This window comes from Dromiciops gliroides, chromosome 2 (genome assembly GCF_019393635.1).
Source record: "Dromiciops gliroides isolate mDroGli1 chromosome 2, mDroGli1.pri, whole genome shotgun sequence".
NCBI lineage: Eukaryota > Metazoa > Chordata > Mammalia > Microbiotheria > Microbiotheriidae > Dromiciops > Dromiciops gliroides.
This window is the reverse complement of record NC_057862.1, coordinates 351,102,746-351,119,162: the sequence shown is the minus strand read 5'-3', so window position 1 is coordinate 351,119,162 and position 16,417 is coordinate 351,102,746. Positions and strand designations below refer to the sequence as shown.

Genomic DNA, 16,417 nt, shown 5'->3' with positions numbered 1-16,417 from the left:
AATAAGGAGAGGCTTCTTGTAGAAGGTGGGGTTTTGGATGAGTCTTGAAGGAAGCCAGGGGAGTCAGGAGGCAGAGATGAGGAGGAGAATTCGAGGCATGGAAGATAGCCAACGAAAATACATAGAGACTGGGGCAGCTAGGTGGCGCAGTGGATAAAGCACTGGCCTTGGATTCAGGAAGACCAGAGTTCAAATCCAGCCTCAGACACTTGACACTAGTTGTGTGACCCTGGGCAAGTCAATTAACCCTCACTGCCCTGCAAAAAATAAACAACAACAACAACAACAATAACAACAAATGAAAATATGTAGAGACTAGAGATAGAGTGTCCTGTAGGAAGAACTGCAAGGAGGCCAGCATTGCTGGATCTGTAGCAGAGTGAGTGACAGGGAGTAAGGTTTAGGAACTCTGGAAAGGTAGGAGGGTTTCAGGGTATGAAGTTCCTTGAATGCCAAACAGAAGATTTTGTATTTGAGCTAAAAGGTGATCCTGGAAGTGAAAGAGAACCCATTGCTTTCATTCAAAGCAGCCAATTTTGGACAGCTCTATTTGTTAGAATTTTCCCCTTATATAAAACCTAAATTTTTTTCTTTGCCACTCTACCTATTGTTCTCACTCATCCCAGTCAGAACGAATCTATTCCCTCTCCCACCTGACCTTTCAAATATTTGGAGACAACTAGCTGGCTCCCTTAAGTCTTCCCTTCTCCAGGAGGCTAAACACCCTTAGTTCCTTCAGTCAGTCTTCAATCCTTAAGACCCTTCAGATCCAGATGAGAGAGACTCAGATTCTATTAGTGTAAGCACATCCAATATTCACAAGAATATTGAACTAAGCGTGAGGAAATTTTGATTCTTGTCTCAGTTCCACTAATCTGATCTGGGGCCTGTGGAAACAACAGCAACAACAACAGTAATTTAGCATTTATATGGCACCTACTATGTGTCAGGCACTGTGGTAATTCAATTTCCTTCTCTGAACTTCTTCATTAAAATGAGAAGGTTGGCTGAGGTCACAGAATTATAGCTCAGGAAGGTTATTAGAGGGCATCCTAGTCCAAAGTCTCTGTTTGTAGGAAAATCCCCTGCAATGTCCCTATTAAGTGGCCACTCACTCTCTCCTTGAGTGTTTCCAGTCAACGGGAGCTCCATTCCATTGACAGGAAATTCTTATTCATATTGAGCAAAAATGTGCCCCACTATAATAAACTCACATTGCTCCTGGGTCTGCCCTCTGGGCCCACAGAGAACCCCTTGTCTCCATAGCCCTTCAGATCTTTGAGGTCAATGATCCTACCTGTCTTTCTCCTCCCAGATAAACATCCCCAGTTGCTGATCCGTACTAGTTATATGACCATGGACAAATCACTTAATTTCTGTGAGCCTCAGTTTCCTTATCTATAAAACAGGGAGAAGAATAACTATTGCACCTACCTCATAGCAAGGCTCAAATGAGAAAATATATGTGTAAGGATGGGGTTAAAACTATTCTACCCATGGGGAAGCTAAGTGGTGCAGTGGATAAAGCACTGGCCCTGGATTCAGGAGGACCTGAGTTCAAATTTGACCTCAGACACTTGACACGTATTAGCTGTGTGACCCTGGGCAAGTCACTTAACCCCCATTGCCTCACTAAAAAAAACAAAAAAACAAAAACAAAAAAACCTTTAACCTTAATACCTTAACTAGATGAGAACATGGCTCAATCAACCAATCACTAATAGGCTTCAGACTTAGTCTGGAACTGGAATAAAGTTGCACAGGAATCATGTTTGTACAGGTCAAGGAAACTAGCTTACACTTCATGCTATAAATTGTCAATCAAGTTGAAAAAGGGCTAATTACAGAAACTAGAACATGTGACTGAGAGGGAATCATCTGCAAGGGATGGGGAAGAGAGACCTAAGCTTTGGCCTTGGTCTGATCTGCTTCTCTATTCCTATTTGGCTGGAGGGGGACCATACTAATTTAAGAGAGTCTGGAAAATTTTGGACTTTCCCATATTCCCAGTCAGTGTCCTAGCAGCTTGCCTGGATCAACTGGTAGCAGTGTCTGCACTGAGAGCCAACAACAGATGGATAGAGGAACGCTTCTTAGGCACTACACAAATAAGAGTAAAGAAGACATGATAGCTAAGCATGAGCCCACGTTCCTCTAGACTCTCTATACATTTTGGGCCCCACAGACTTTGAGGAGATGTTCTATACTAACTACTTTATTATAATATCTTAGGAAATATCCCTCGTGTAGTTTAAGGCTTACTGACTAAATTGATTCTCAACTGTTAATCTTAGGGGGAAGCACACTGGTGGAGGCTTGAGACAAGGTGCTAGAGAATCACCCTGATCCTTCAGGGGTGCCCCTAGAACCATGAGGGTGAAATATAGTGGGCTCAGCTCTGGGAACTTGACTATTCAGAAAGAGCAAGAGTTAGGATAAGACTCCTGAGAGTTTATATCAGTTATATAAGTTAAATGCTTGGCAAACTTTAATGGGTTGATATCAATGCCAGCTATTATTGTAGTAGTAGTAGTAGTAGTAGCAGCAGCAGCAGCAGCAGTAGCAGCAGTAGTAGTAGTAGTAGTAGTAGTAGTAGTAGTAGTAGTAGTAGTAGTAGTAGTAGTAGTAGTAGTAGTAGTATCATCCTGTGATATGGCTTCCAGAACAACAGGACAATCACTTCTATTTTTTATTGATACAGCCTAATAAATGGTTTCTAAGATCTCTGTCTGATCTCAAGCTCTATGATTCTACTTTCTCCCCAACCTTCCACCACATTATTAGTCCCTCCATGAGCTCCTTGAGATCAGGGACATTCTCTTGCCTTTCTTTGTATCCCTTCATGCTTAGCACAATGCCTGGCATATAGAAGATATCTAATCAATGTCTATTTACTTATTGATCATCTTTATAGATTGACAAGAAAAATTCTATGCCCCAGTCCTATGAGAGTGAAGCTCATTTCCCTTAAACCAGGATAAGGATTTCTGAACACAGACTATCAGGGCAGGAAAAGATACCTTGGAATAAAGAGTGCCAAGGCTTAGGGGCTGGGTGGAAGGTATGGAACATTAGGATAGAGAACATAGAATGTCAGAGCTGGAAGGCATATTATAACATGTTATAATTATAGGGGACTTTAGAAATAAACTGATTCTACTATTTCACCTTATTTTTACAAAGAGGGAGACTAGGGGCCTGAGGTGGGAAACTGAGGACACACTGTGAACTAGTGGTAGAGCTAGGACTAAGGGCTAAGACCTTGGCCTTGACTTTTTCTAATATTCTGTGCTTCTTCCTTCATTTCCATCATCCAATTTCTTTCTTTCTCTCTCTCTCTCTCTCTCTCTCTCACACACACACACACACACACACACACACACACACACACACAGTGTTTTAGAGTGATAGTGGACCATGTGAGAGTTGGAATTACCTAGGACAGTTAGCCAAGAACCAAAATGAGTCATACAATGATTTCCTTGCTGATTTCCTTGGGCAGGAAAGCCTGCCTGCAGATAACTGGTTTTCTTCAATGTGGTTGGTGTTTGGGAATGTGGCTAATGCCACTCGCCAAGTTCTCAGCTGGTTTCGGTGTTTAGGCTATGGTTTTGGCCGCCAACCATGAATAGAATATAGAATAAAATCAGAGAAGGAGAATCAAGGTGGAAGAGTGGAAGAAGAAGAAAGAGGAATTATGTTCTTAGGACTACAGGGCCTAAAGCAGAGATGTCAAACTCAAATAGAAACAAGGCCACTGAATCATACATAAGGATCCCTGCCATTGTATATTGACTTAAAAAACCACATATTAACATTATCTCTATTTCATTGTATTTTATCTATTTTCTGGATTATTTCCCAATTACATTTTAAATTTTTTTTTGTTTTTTTTGGTGAGGCAATTGGGGTTAAGTGACTTGCCCAGGGTCACACAGCTAGTAAGTGTTAAGTGTCTGAGGCCGGATTTGAACTCAGGTACTACTGACTCCAGGGCCACTGCTCTATCCACTGCGCCACCTAGCTGCCCCCACTAATTACATTTTAATCTGGTTTAGGTTGCACTGAAGAGTGTGAGCCCTGACTATTTGACACTTCTGGCCTGAAGTATTTCTTCCCCCTTAGGGAAAGCAAAAGAAATAATGTAGCATTTTTAGAGCCATATAATATTAGAGGTAGAAGGTCTAAACCTACCCACTTATTTCATAAATGCTAAAACTGAAACTCAGGAATCAGAAATTGTTTGCTTAAGATAACACAAAAAGTTTGTTAAAGAATTTGAACTAAGTACTCATACCTTTCAACTTTTAGTGCAATGTTTTTTCCCCTGTTGTTGGTACTGAAAATCAGAATTTCAGGACTGGCAGGAATCTTAGAAGCCTGAATGTTAGGAGCATAGAATGTTTGAGTTGAATATAGGCTAGATGGCATAGTAGACAGATCATAAGACCTGGAATCAGGAAATCTGAGTTCAAATCCTACCTCAGATACTTACTTGCTATGTGACCTTAAATGTATATAATAATATTACCTACTTCCCAGGATTATCATGTAGATCAAATGAGATATTTCAAAAGTTCTTTGCAAACCTGAAAATACTATATAAATATTATTGTTATCTTAAGAGTCCCATGTTTTTTGACTCTGGTTCCAGTGATTTTTCCACTCTACCTCACTGCTCCCTAAATAGAAACCAGTATTCCTGTTATCTAGTGCTAGATTCTTTACAAAACATTATCTTCCCATAATTTTCTCCCCTTCTCACTCTAGTCTGAGTAAAGTTCCTTTTTATTTTATTTTTTTTAGCCTCCTGTAACTCAGTCCTGGACCTGGAGTCAAATCCTACTTCTGATATTTTCTAATTACATGTGTGACCCTGGGAAAAATCATCTCTCTTTGAGATTCAATTTCCTCATCTATAAAAAGAGAATAATACTTGTACTACCTATGTATTTGCTCAGGGTACTTGGAAGGAAACCTTAAATATTAGTTGTTTATAACAACTTGGCTGTTATAACAATCATTAGTTACATGATCATGACTAAAATCACCCTTTTCTGAAATTCAGTTTCCTCATTAGAAAAACTTGGGAGGAAAGTGATTTATAAACTTTAAATCTTAACTTTTTAATAACGCCATGGCTGCTCATTAGCTACATTACCTCAAGCAGGTGACTTCACCTCCAGATGAAGTAAAGAATCCTGTTTGGCATTCAAAGCTCTTCAAAACTTGCCCCCCCCCCCTTTCTAGTCCTCTTATACTTTACTCAGCTGCTGTCTCTCCCTCCCCCACCAAGTATTCTGTGATCCAGTGATACAGGCCTCCAAGTGTTCCCCCAAAAAGATTCCATCTCCTGACTCTGGTCATTTTTACTGGTTGACCCTCTTGCCTAGAATGTTCCTGTCTTCCTTGGCTTCCCTTAAGCCCCAGGTAAAATCTCACCTTCTACAAGAAGTCTTTCCCAATCCCCCTTAATTCTGTGCATTGCTTGTTTGTGCTTAACTGTTTACATGTTGACTTCCCTCCAGACTGTGAGATAAGAGCAGGGCTGTTTTTTGTCTTTCTTTGTATTCTCTGCATTTATTACAGAAACTAATTATTAGTCACATAGTTGGGCCTTAGTAAATGCTCGACTGACTGATTGAACTTCCAGTTCTCCATCTGTGCAATGGAGAGAGTAAGATTTGTACTTCTTACCTCATAGTATTCTTATGAAGACTAGGAAGAGAGGGTGGGTGACCTATTGCAAAGAGGTTGGAAATATCGAGTACAAATTACTGTTCTGTTGCTGGGTAAGCCATGCCACCACCACCCCCTCTCCGGGCCTCAGTTTCCCCAACTATAACATAAGGCTAATGAGTCACTTTGGTAATAATTGGTTATTTTCCTCACAAACCTTTAGTACAAGTTATTATCAATTTTCCCAGTTTAGCTACTTTTAGCTATTTGTCCTAGAGAGAATCCTATTCCTACTCTGATCCTCAGTTTTGCCCCACCCCTTCCTCCACCCAAATGAAGACACTGGACCAGATAATCTCTACTGTCTAGTCCAGCTGTAAATCTACAATTCCTAACCTGAGTTCAAATCTGAACACTCCTCCAACTAAATCACACAGACATCTTCTAGGTGATTAATTCCCATGTGTTCTTCCATCCAATGACATCGCCTCCTTGCTGTTCCTCATACTAGGCACTCCATTTATCGATTCGGGGCTGTTTTCGCTCCTTGTCCCCCATACTGGGCATTCTTTCCCTCCTCATCTCTGCCTCCTGGCTCCCTTCAGGTCCCAGCTAAGATCCCACCTTTAGGATGCCTTTCCCGGTCCTCCTTATTTCCCTCTTCTACTTATTGCCAATTTATGTTGGATATATTTTGTTCGTACCCAGTCGTTTTCATGCTGTCTGCCTCATTAGACTGTGAGCTCCTTGGGAAAGTGAGCTCTCTCATCTTTCATTGAATCTCCAGAACTCTGTGCAGTGTTTAGTCCCGAGCAGTAGCTTAATAAATGCTTATTGATTGAATTACTTGCTCTCTTTGACTTTTTTCCCATAGGGTTGTTGTTAGGAGTGGGAAGGAGCAGGGCAGTCTGCTAGAATGAGCATTGGATTTTGAATCCGAAGATCTGGGAACGGATTACAACTCTGCTATCTACCAGCTGTGGGACTTCCTCTCTCTGGGCCTCGGTCTACACAAATACAAAATAAAGAGGTTAGACTGAGCGATCTCTAAAGTCCCTTCCAGTTCTAGCTGCTGTGAGATTTGTGGTGGAATGGAAAGCGCATAGTTGGAACCCTAGCTCCGTTTCTAATAAGGGGCATGACCCTGGGTAAGTCACTGCCTCGTCTCTGGACCAGTCTTCTTAATTTCTAAAGGAAGGGGCCGGGCTAGGTGGTCTCTAAGGATCCCTTCCCGTTCCAGATGTTATAATCGTAAGTGCTTTTTAAACCCGAAGCGCTTCAGAAATGCGAAACATTATTGTTACGCTTCCCGGTAACCCAAATGCTAGGAGTCTGAGCGCATCGCATTGTATCCAGCAGGTGGCGGGCGGCAGCCGGCCATCCCCCGCCTCCCTAGGAGCTGGGAAAGCAAGCAAAGCCTGCGGGAAGGCTTCTTCCCCGGGTCTCCTTCCCCTCCTCTTCTGGTCCCCGTTCCCCGGCAGAGTCCAGACCTCCCGAAAGCATCCCCTGCAGACTCCGGGCACGCGGCGAGGCGGGGCGGGGCGGGGCGGGGCGCGGAGCGGGCATTCGGGGCTCCTGGCGTTGGCTGGCAGGCGAGTCCTGGGGCTGGGCGAGGACCTCGCAGCCGCGGCTTGGCTTCGCTTGGACAGGAGCGGGGCTGCAGCTTGGCTCCCTCCCTTCACGCCTCCCCCCCACCCCGCTTTTCCCTCCCTCTCAGTGGTCCACACCCCCTTGGAGCGCTCACAGGAAAAGTCCAGCTGGAATTGCTCCGCATTGCACGAGAGAGCCCTGGAGCCTGCGAGAGCGCAGGCGAGGCGCCAGGGCAGCGGCACTCAGTCGGTCTGTCTGTCCGCGGGCCTGCATGCCCTGCCTGCCAGCCTAGCTGCTTGTCATTCATTGCTTCTGCCTTTCCAAGACTGAGAGCAGAGTCAGGAGGCAGAGAGAGGCAGACTGAGGGCAGAGAGGGCATACCTGGCATAGAAAAGACCAGAGCGTTAGAGGATTTAGAGCCGGAAGAAACCTTCGAGGTCGTCTCGAGCCCTCTCCCTGCTAGTCCCTCCTCTACCCCCTCTCTCCGCCGCCCCCGCCCCTCCAGGTGAGCATTGGAGCAAAGGAGACCACATTTAAAGACCCGCCTTGGCCTCTTTGTTGAATGAGAAATTCAGAGCCAGGGCGTCACCATGAACACCAGCAGTAAGTACAGCTATCTATTCCTATTGCTTCTCTGTGGGAACCGGGGGCGTTGAGGTGGAGGTGGAGGGGAGTCTGCGTTGGCTCTGACTGAGGCAACCCTGCATCTGCAGGAACCATCCACACCCAGGCTCCTGCCTGCTTTTGTTCCTACGGGAGAGATGAGGTTCAAGGCAGGCCTTTCGGAGCAGGAGGATGCCACCCATCTCTGACAGCTGCCCTACAGGGCACTTGGTACGCCTGGCAGTAGACAGTAGCGCCTGGGTCAAGCTATTGTCCAGATGTCGGTGGCTTTAAAGATCTCTCTGGGTGCACTCTTTCCCCATTCCCAGGGCCCTGCCTGGGTATAAATAAATAAGCAAGAGCAGGTTGGTGGGTGTGTGCAATGGTAGCCAAACGTACAGTATCCCAGGCAGATCTCTAAAGGCCAGTCTGGCTCTTACAGTGCTGGATAGTAATAATAGCAGTAACTCACATTTCTATAGTAGTTTAAGGTTGATGAATACTGGGTGGGGGTAGGGAGAAATGACTGTATTTAGAAACTGATGGGAATGTGAGAAGGGAAGCAGGCACTGTCTGTGAGTCGTCCCTGCATACCCCAGACGACAAATGGTCTGCCGGAGCTGGCTCAGACATCTTCCTGCCAGATGGATTGGGTGGGACCTATCTTTGCCAATTGGTTTACAGCTGTTGGAAAGCGCATGAGCAGCTGGGGCATAGTAGAAAACACTTTCAACAAGGAGGCAAGGAACTGGGTTCAAATGCTGACTCTGTTGCTGACTCAAAGGCATGACCTTGGTCAAGACCCTTGTCCTCTCTGGGCCCCTCTATTCCTCTTCTATTAAAGGAGTGCTTTCTACTAGATGGTCTCTTGAGGCCTCCTGCAGCACTGCCCATCTATGAGTAGACTGCCAAGCACTCAGTTCATGAGCCCAGAAAAAATCGTTGTAGGAAGCTGAGTCCTATGGAACTTATTCTCTGTCCAGCTGGACTTTGAGGCTGTGGTCATGAGCAAAAAGTCCATGAGGCCAAAATTTGGTCCCCTTCCTTCTGTGTGTGTGTGTGTGTGTGTGTGTGTGTGTGTGTGTGTGTGTGTGTGTGTGCAAAGAAAGCAAGAAACTCAGGGTTCTTTACTGACCTCGAAGTTCCCTTCTAGCTTAATGATTTTGTTATCCTCTGACTCTCCCAGATACATGTCTTGGATTTTGCTTGCATTTGGTTTGCCAGTCTGAAGCATTAGTTTGGCTCTGGGCTAAGAAGGACCAAAGATTTGAGGCCAGGTCTTTCCCGGAGGTTTTTGCCTGTAGTTTTTAATAATTAGTGCAATATGGTATAGTGGAAAAGGCATTAGAGAATTTCCACCTGTGCCAGTGATTTTAATCAGCATCTTGTCAGTTTTTCTGGGAAGTTAGCCTTCACTTGAGATTCTTCACTGTGTGTAAAGAGCAGAAATGTATATGCATGAGAGCCTTGGTTAATGGAAAGAGAACTAACTGAATGTGTGTTTGAGTCCCAACTTCATCCCTTAGTAACTGTGACTTTGGGCAATGAATTCACTTCTCTGGGGTTCAGTTTCCTCATCTGTAGAATGGGGATAAAATTTGGACTGCTGACCTGACAGAATTGTAAGAAAATTGATTTTTAAAGTGGTAAATAAATGTGATATTCTATTATGGTTGAGCTTTTGATTAACCCTTTGAAAAATAGGACTGAAGAGATCTTTTTCATCCAGGGAAGAGAGGGACAAGTGGTTGATAATGCCTTTTGTAAAGGGCTCACTAGGGCAAGCATGGCATGTGCTTTCTGTCTCCAGAGTTCTTCTACCAGTGAGAGTTCCATTCTCTTTTTCTAGCTTCCAGGATAGTTGTGCCTAATGGCCAAAACTAGGGATAGGCAAGGTGAATATCAGCTTAGGGTGCAGCAAGCATGAGGGCACAATGAAGGGTTTTAGATGAATTTAGATGAATAAAATAAATGTTTTAATGCTAGGGGGATTCAAATCTCAGCTCTTCCACTTGTATGACCTTGGGCAAGTAATTAGTCCTGCCTGAATCTTAATTTCTTCATGTATAAAATTAGAAGATTAATTGAGCTGAAGAGAACCTTCTTCTATAGATAGGAAATGAATACCGACTCCCCCCCCCAAAAAAAAAACCCAACTGATTTTCTTAAAGTTACACAGCAAATAAGAGGCAGAATCAAGTCTTCTGACTTTGCATTCAATGTACTTTCCACCATGTCATTGGCTCTATGAGCCTTCTAGTCTCATATTTTGTGATGTCAAGTAGAAGATTAAGATAAGAACATATACACTGGGGTATTATTAGTGTAGATGAGTTGTGAAATTTTCGTATCTTGCTTAGATCGCTTCTATCTCCTGATACTTGCCACCAAAATCAAAAGAATCAGATACTTTTGAGTTGGGAGTGATTTCATGGAGGGGATTTCTCTTCGGCTATGCCTTGGATGACGTGGTCACTGAGATCCTGTGATTCTGAAGAAGGCAGGGCTTTGGAAAAAAAGCAGCTCCAGGAAAGAAAAACAAACCAAAAAAAAACACAGATTCTTTCTTTGGTTCTACACATAAACAGCTTTTCTCTATAGTTGAACTGTCCCAGACAAGTCTGTGTACAGGGATTTGCAGAATCATAGAGGCAGCTATTCCAGTTCTAACCTGTAATAGCATCTTTGAAAAGGGTTCATCTAGCTTCTGATAGAATACTTTTACTGACTGAGAACTCATTACCAGAATCCAGCAGTACCTTCTGCCTGGCCCATAGTGCCTGTTCCATCATGACAGAAAATTTACACTATCCAGAAAGGTAAGATGACACAATAGAAAGGCTTGGAATGAAAAGGCCAGAGATTAAGTCTGTCTCTGACACTTCCTTACTTTGTGATGGGGAACAAGCCTCAGTTTCCTTATTTTTGAAATGGGTTTATTCTAGGTTGTTGTTTAGAAAGTTCTTTGTAAACCTTAAAGCACTACATACATCATTAGCAAAATTATTGTGTTGCTATTATCCGGAATACACAAAGCCCTCCATTTAACATCCTTGGAGAATAGTCTCTTTTAGAGAAGTTGGTCTGCAACTGAGACAGGCTTGGGCTATGTTCTAAATGTCCTCTGGGTTTCTCTGTCTTGATGGCAGTGAAACTGAAGGAGGAAGAGGCAGAGGGGTGGCCTTAGGCCTTCAGCTAAGGGCTGGCAATCTTGCATCAACAGGGTTAAACTGTTCAGAATGCCAAAGTCTTGGTTGACAGTATTGAAATACAAGGGATGAGCCTCTTTAAGAAACAGGAGGAAGGAGATGAGGGTCCCCACAATCCTCTGCCCTGATCACACCAGACCTAGTTTCTGGTGTTTAGTTCCAGAGACACATATTGGGGATGTACAGAAAAGGGTGATGAGAATGATGAGAGGAATGGAATACATGTCATACAGGGACTGATGGAAGGAGTTTAAGCTAGGGAAGAGAAAATTTAGGGAAGAAAAGATTATCTTCTAGGGCTGCCATCCCTCACTATCGCCTCTACTCAATTGAGCAAATATTCAATTGGCATCTACTATATACAAGTCCCTGGGAATACAAAGTTGAAAATAACACAGTCCCTGACTCTCCAGGAATTTAGAGTATAATGGGGGTGGTAGATAGGATTAGTACAGAGATAAATATCTATGCAGCCAAAATGGCTGTAAGGGCCTTTAGAGACCATATAGGCTCTAGAAGGCACCAGATAGAACAGGATAAAAGCAAAGGAGCGCTCTAGACTATGCATTAAAAAAAGATAGCTTTCACCTTAGAGGTTTAGGGTGGTGTTAGCCTTTACCTAGGAAGAGGATGATTTCTCCATTGAGAAGGCACTTGAGCTGGGGCTGTGCCTTGTAGGAAGGGAAAGATTCCTGCAGGACCTGAAGAAAATACATGCATTCTGGGGCAAGCCTGAATAGATATACAGGAGAATGCAGGACTAGATTGGGAAGCAACATAATAGTCCAGTTTGGCTGGAATATGGAGTACAGAAAGGAGAGGAGGAAAGGGACTGGACCTGTGATTGCACTGATAGAGACTCTTACCAAAGAAGATTGGTACATTCCCTGAAACTTGGTCTTTTAGAGTTGCCTAGAGCTCTGAGAGATTAAGTAATTTGCCTAGGGCCAATATATGTTGTGTCAGAGGCAACGCCTGAACCCAGTTCATACTGGTCTCTGCCCAACATTCTGCACTATTCTCATGGAGGGCAATAGAGTGAAATAAGGTTGAAAAGGTAGGTTGAAGTCAGATTGTAAAAGGCCTTAAACATCAGATGAAAAAGTGTGTACTTTTTTTTTCTTTGACTTTGAAGGATTTTGAGAAGAGGAGTGACTTACTCAAACTTGTACATCAGGCAGAGTATGAAGGATGACACTGAGAAGGGAGACTCTGGACAGATCCAGGGAGAAATCTTTGATACTGTCTACTAGGGCAGCTAGATGGAGTACTGGCCCTGAAGTCAGGAGGACCTGAGTTCAAATGTGACCTTAGACACTTACTAGCTGTGTGACCCTGTGCAAGTCACTTAACCCTCTTTGCCTCAGTTTCCCCAGCTGTAAAATGAACTGGAGAAGGAAATGGCAAATGACTCCAATATCTTTGCCAAGGAAACCCTAAATAGGGTCATGAAGAGGTGGACACAACTGAAACAACTTAAACAACAAAAACTCTAACTCTAAGGGAAAGAGAAAAGGGAGGAAACCTGGATCCAAAAGGGAGGGTGACTAGATAAATCAACTGTTAGTCATTCCTGGAGAGAAAAGGGGGTGTGCTCATGGCAGATCAGGAGGCTTTCTCCCATTCCTTGTCTCTTCTCACTTCTTGAGTTCTTCATTGCTCTCATTCTCCTGCTTCCACACCAAGAGCACTCCACCTCAAATTTCATTTCCAATTTCCTTTGAAGTATGGCATATTCCCATTACCTCTCCTTCTCCTGCCCTCCCTCATACTTTCAAAACTCCTACTCCCTCCAGGCATTTCAGCCAGGCCTGGGTGCAGACTGTGATAACTGGACTTTACAGATATCTATCCAGTGCAACCCTCTCATTTTACAAAGGAGAAGCTCAGACCCAGAAAGAGAAGGGATTGGCCCCTAATCCTTCTAGTTCTAAATCTATAATCTCCTTCCTAGAAGGGAGAAGGTCACTGACTCCCTCCATCTCTACTACTTTCTTTTTTCTCCCAAATGAAAAAGCATTGGCACTTGCTATGATCCAGACACTGCGCTAGGCACTAGAGACACAAAATAGTTTAAAAGTCAGTCCCAGCCCTGAAGGAACTTATATGCTAATGAGGGAAGACTTTTCAAAAAGGGAGTGGTGACCAGATAGGGGTGTTTTGTTCTGGGGAGAAGGAAAGAGGAGGGAGGCCCCAGGAATGATACTGGCAGAGTCAGGCAGATGATGGGAAATGTCCTGGATTAATGACTGGAAGGAATATGAAAGTGAACCATCAGTGGTCTGGTGTCTGGGGTCAGCCAGTAGATATGGGTGGCTGAGTAGGCTAGTTTGCAAAGACTTTATTGCTGCTTTTAAAAAATTTTTCCTTTCTTTTTTTCTCTTTACATCACTGTCCCTTCCCAATGATTTCCCACCTCCACCCCCATGAAACTCTCCCTTGACACAAATAAGCACAGTCAGAGAAAATGTGTGCCTCACCCTGCTCCTCTAGTCTACCTCGGCTCCTAGTCTACCACCTCTCTGCCAAGGGTTGAGAAGCCTGCTTCAGCATAGTTCCTCCCAAGTCACCGTTTTCTAGCCCGGAGGCTGAAACTAATCTTTGTTCCTCAAGGAATCATATCAGAGGATTTAGAGCTGGGAAGGACCCCAGCGATCCAACCCCCTTTTTTATAGATGGAAAAAAGGGAACCCAGAAATTGCAGCCAGTAAGGATCAGAATTGGGATTCAAAACCAGACCTTCTGACTTCAAAACTAGTGTTCTTTCCCAGACATCGCCTGGCTGCCACAGTTTCTTCCTGAACAGAACATTCATTCCCATTACTTCATCTATCATCACTATGCACTATCCCAAATCTCTGTCTCCAGCCCTCAACTCTTTTCTGAGTTCCAGCCTCTCATTTTGAACTGACTATCAGGGAATCACAGGGACTCACAGTGGAGGATACAGATGATTTGGGGCCAGACTTATGGCTTCACTAATATAGAGACCCCCAGTGAGCAATTTCCTCTCCTTGTTCAGGTCAGGACCTGCTCTTCAATTTACGACCTCTGAGAGTTTCCTAAGAGGATTTAGAGATTAGATGGCTTGCCCAGGGTCATACAGATCATGAGTGTCAGAGTGCCAGCATGGCTTAGTGGAAGGAACACTGGACCTTGGAAGCTCATCTTGTCCTACTCCATCATATTACATACAGGGAAACTGAGGCACATAATGATCGAGTGATTTGACCAAAGTCATGCATCAGAGTTGAATTCAGGTGTTCTTAGTTCTGAGACTACCTCTTTCCACACTCAGCAGTTTTTTTTTGACATATTGTAACCCTCTTTCTGTTCCCCCTCTTCTTCTCCTCTAGAAATTTCTTGTTTGGCTATGCAAAAGTAACACTGATTACACTCGTTTACTCAAAGTGTTCACTGTTTATGCCTGATTACCATGCAGTACAGAAATGATTATGCATGTCATTAAATAGGTGTCAGATTAATTTTGCTGTGAGTTTTAGTTGATTACAACACTAAGCTCCATTTATGTGGGGCACAATCATTGTGGAATAGGGGAAAGAGGCCCTGGAGTGCAGGGCATTGACCTTAGAATCAGAAGACCCAGACTGGAGGTTCGGCTTTTCTGCTTACTAGCTGTGTGACTTTAGGAAAATCTCTTTTCTTTTTTCCCCCCTTTTTAATAGTATTTTGCTTTTTTTTTTCCAATTGCATGTAAAGATAGTTTTAACATTATTTTTTTTGAGAATCCAGTTGATTTCTTTTTCTTTTTTTAAAAAAATTCTTTTCTTTTTTGTACTTCAATTTGCTCATGTGAAGAATGGGAACTATAATAATATATATATATATATATATATATATATATATATAGCCTCATTGTGAGGCTCAAAAGTTTTAATGTATGTAAAAGGTTTCCTATATTCTCTTCAAATGTGAGGCATTTTTCTTGTTTTCCAGAGAGTTCCTTTTAAACCACTGATCAAGGTAGATCAGAGGCAATGCCATACAATGGAGTGGTACTCACTGGACTGGGAGCCAGGAGACCTAGGTTCTTGTCCTACCTTAGAAGTGGAACCCTACTGTATGATCTTGAACACCCAATCAATATGCATTTATTAAGCACCTACTGTGTGGCAGGCACAGTCACCCTCTCTGAGCCTCAGTTTCCTCTTCTGTAAAACGAGGGAATAGCATTCAATCTCTTCCATCGCTGATATTCTTTGTTCTATGATCTGAGGACCTTTCCAATTCTGAAATTCTCTGGGCATCCTGTAAGGTCTCTTCTAGTTCTGATGTTCAACAGTCCTTTCATGCTCTTATATCCTGTGCTCAGTTCCTGATGGAGTCTGGGGAGAGAGGGCGGAGAGATGGGATGAAAGGAGCAATTGAAGAATAATCAGAAATGAAGATAAAGTGACTCTGAAATTGACAGTGTGAGTCAATGGAAAGATACTCAATTTCCATTCCAGGTTTGGGGAGAACATGGATCACCTCCAGCGGGCCGTGCTCCTGGATGCTTCGGCTGTTTTCCCCCAGGGTGCACCTTTATGACAAATCCTCCACTGGGAGCAGCTGACCAACATTTTCTAGGTGCTCCTTGTAAACTCAAACAGCTGAAAACAATCACTTGAGGTGTGGGAGAAGCTTTTGTGATTCTTATGACTTGTCTCTCCTGACTGATGTGATAATATTTGACTGTTCACACTTCCAAAAAATGGACTGTTTTATTCATTTGATAAAACACATCCCTAGCCTGACTTAGAGAAGGAATCAGTGCTCAGCTATGCTGACTGGGGGGAGGAGGACAGGGAAGGAAAGGGGATAAAGCTGAATAATGTATAACCTCTGCTCCCATGGAGCTTACATTCTAGTAGGAAAAATGAGGAAACACGGAAAGTGAAAAGAGCTCTAGACTTGGAGAGATCTGGATTCTAACCCTAGCACTATTATTTGCCTCATCTGTGACCTTGGATAGGTCATTTCCCCTCTCAGGGCCTCAGTTTCCTTGTCTAAAAAGATGAAAGGGCTGAGCTTGATGAGGTCCTTTTAAGCTCAAAATCTTTTGAACAAGGGCACAAAATACCTATTCTATAAGACATAGAGTGAAAGAATAATAAAAGACATTCAATATACTAGAATAATGCAAAGGATAGGGAAATCTCATTCTATTTGTAAGGAATAGGAAAAGGGAGGCCAAAGAAGGCTTCTTGGAGGTGGTGATGTTTGAGGAAAGGGAAGGATAGGCATTTCAAGCAGAGGAAACAGGCTTGGTGGGGAGGGGACAGATGCCAGGAAATTGTGGAACATATTGGAAAAAATGGTAAATGGTCCACTTC

General features: G+C 43.4%; 1 protein-coding gene across 4 annotated transcripts in view; it reads left to right on the top strand.

The window, feature by feature from the left end:
* Window positions 1–7,259: 7,259 nt before the first annotated feature.
* Window positions 7,260–16,417, top strand: part of ABLIM3 (actin binding LIM protein family member 3) — a 175,660-nt gene continuing 166,502 nt past the window's right edge. For all 4 annotated transcript variants that reach the window (XM_043982490.1, XM_043982489.1, XM_043982488.1 and 1 more), the window contains exon 1: window positions 7,260–7,872. In XM_043982490.1, the coding sequence (XP_043838425.1) occupies window positions 7,860–7,872 (13 nt within the window). In that variant the 5' untranslated portion in view covers window positions 7,260–7,859. The remainder of the gene's footprint in view (window positions 7,873–16,417) is intronic.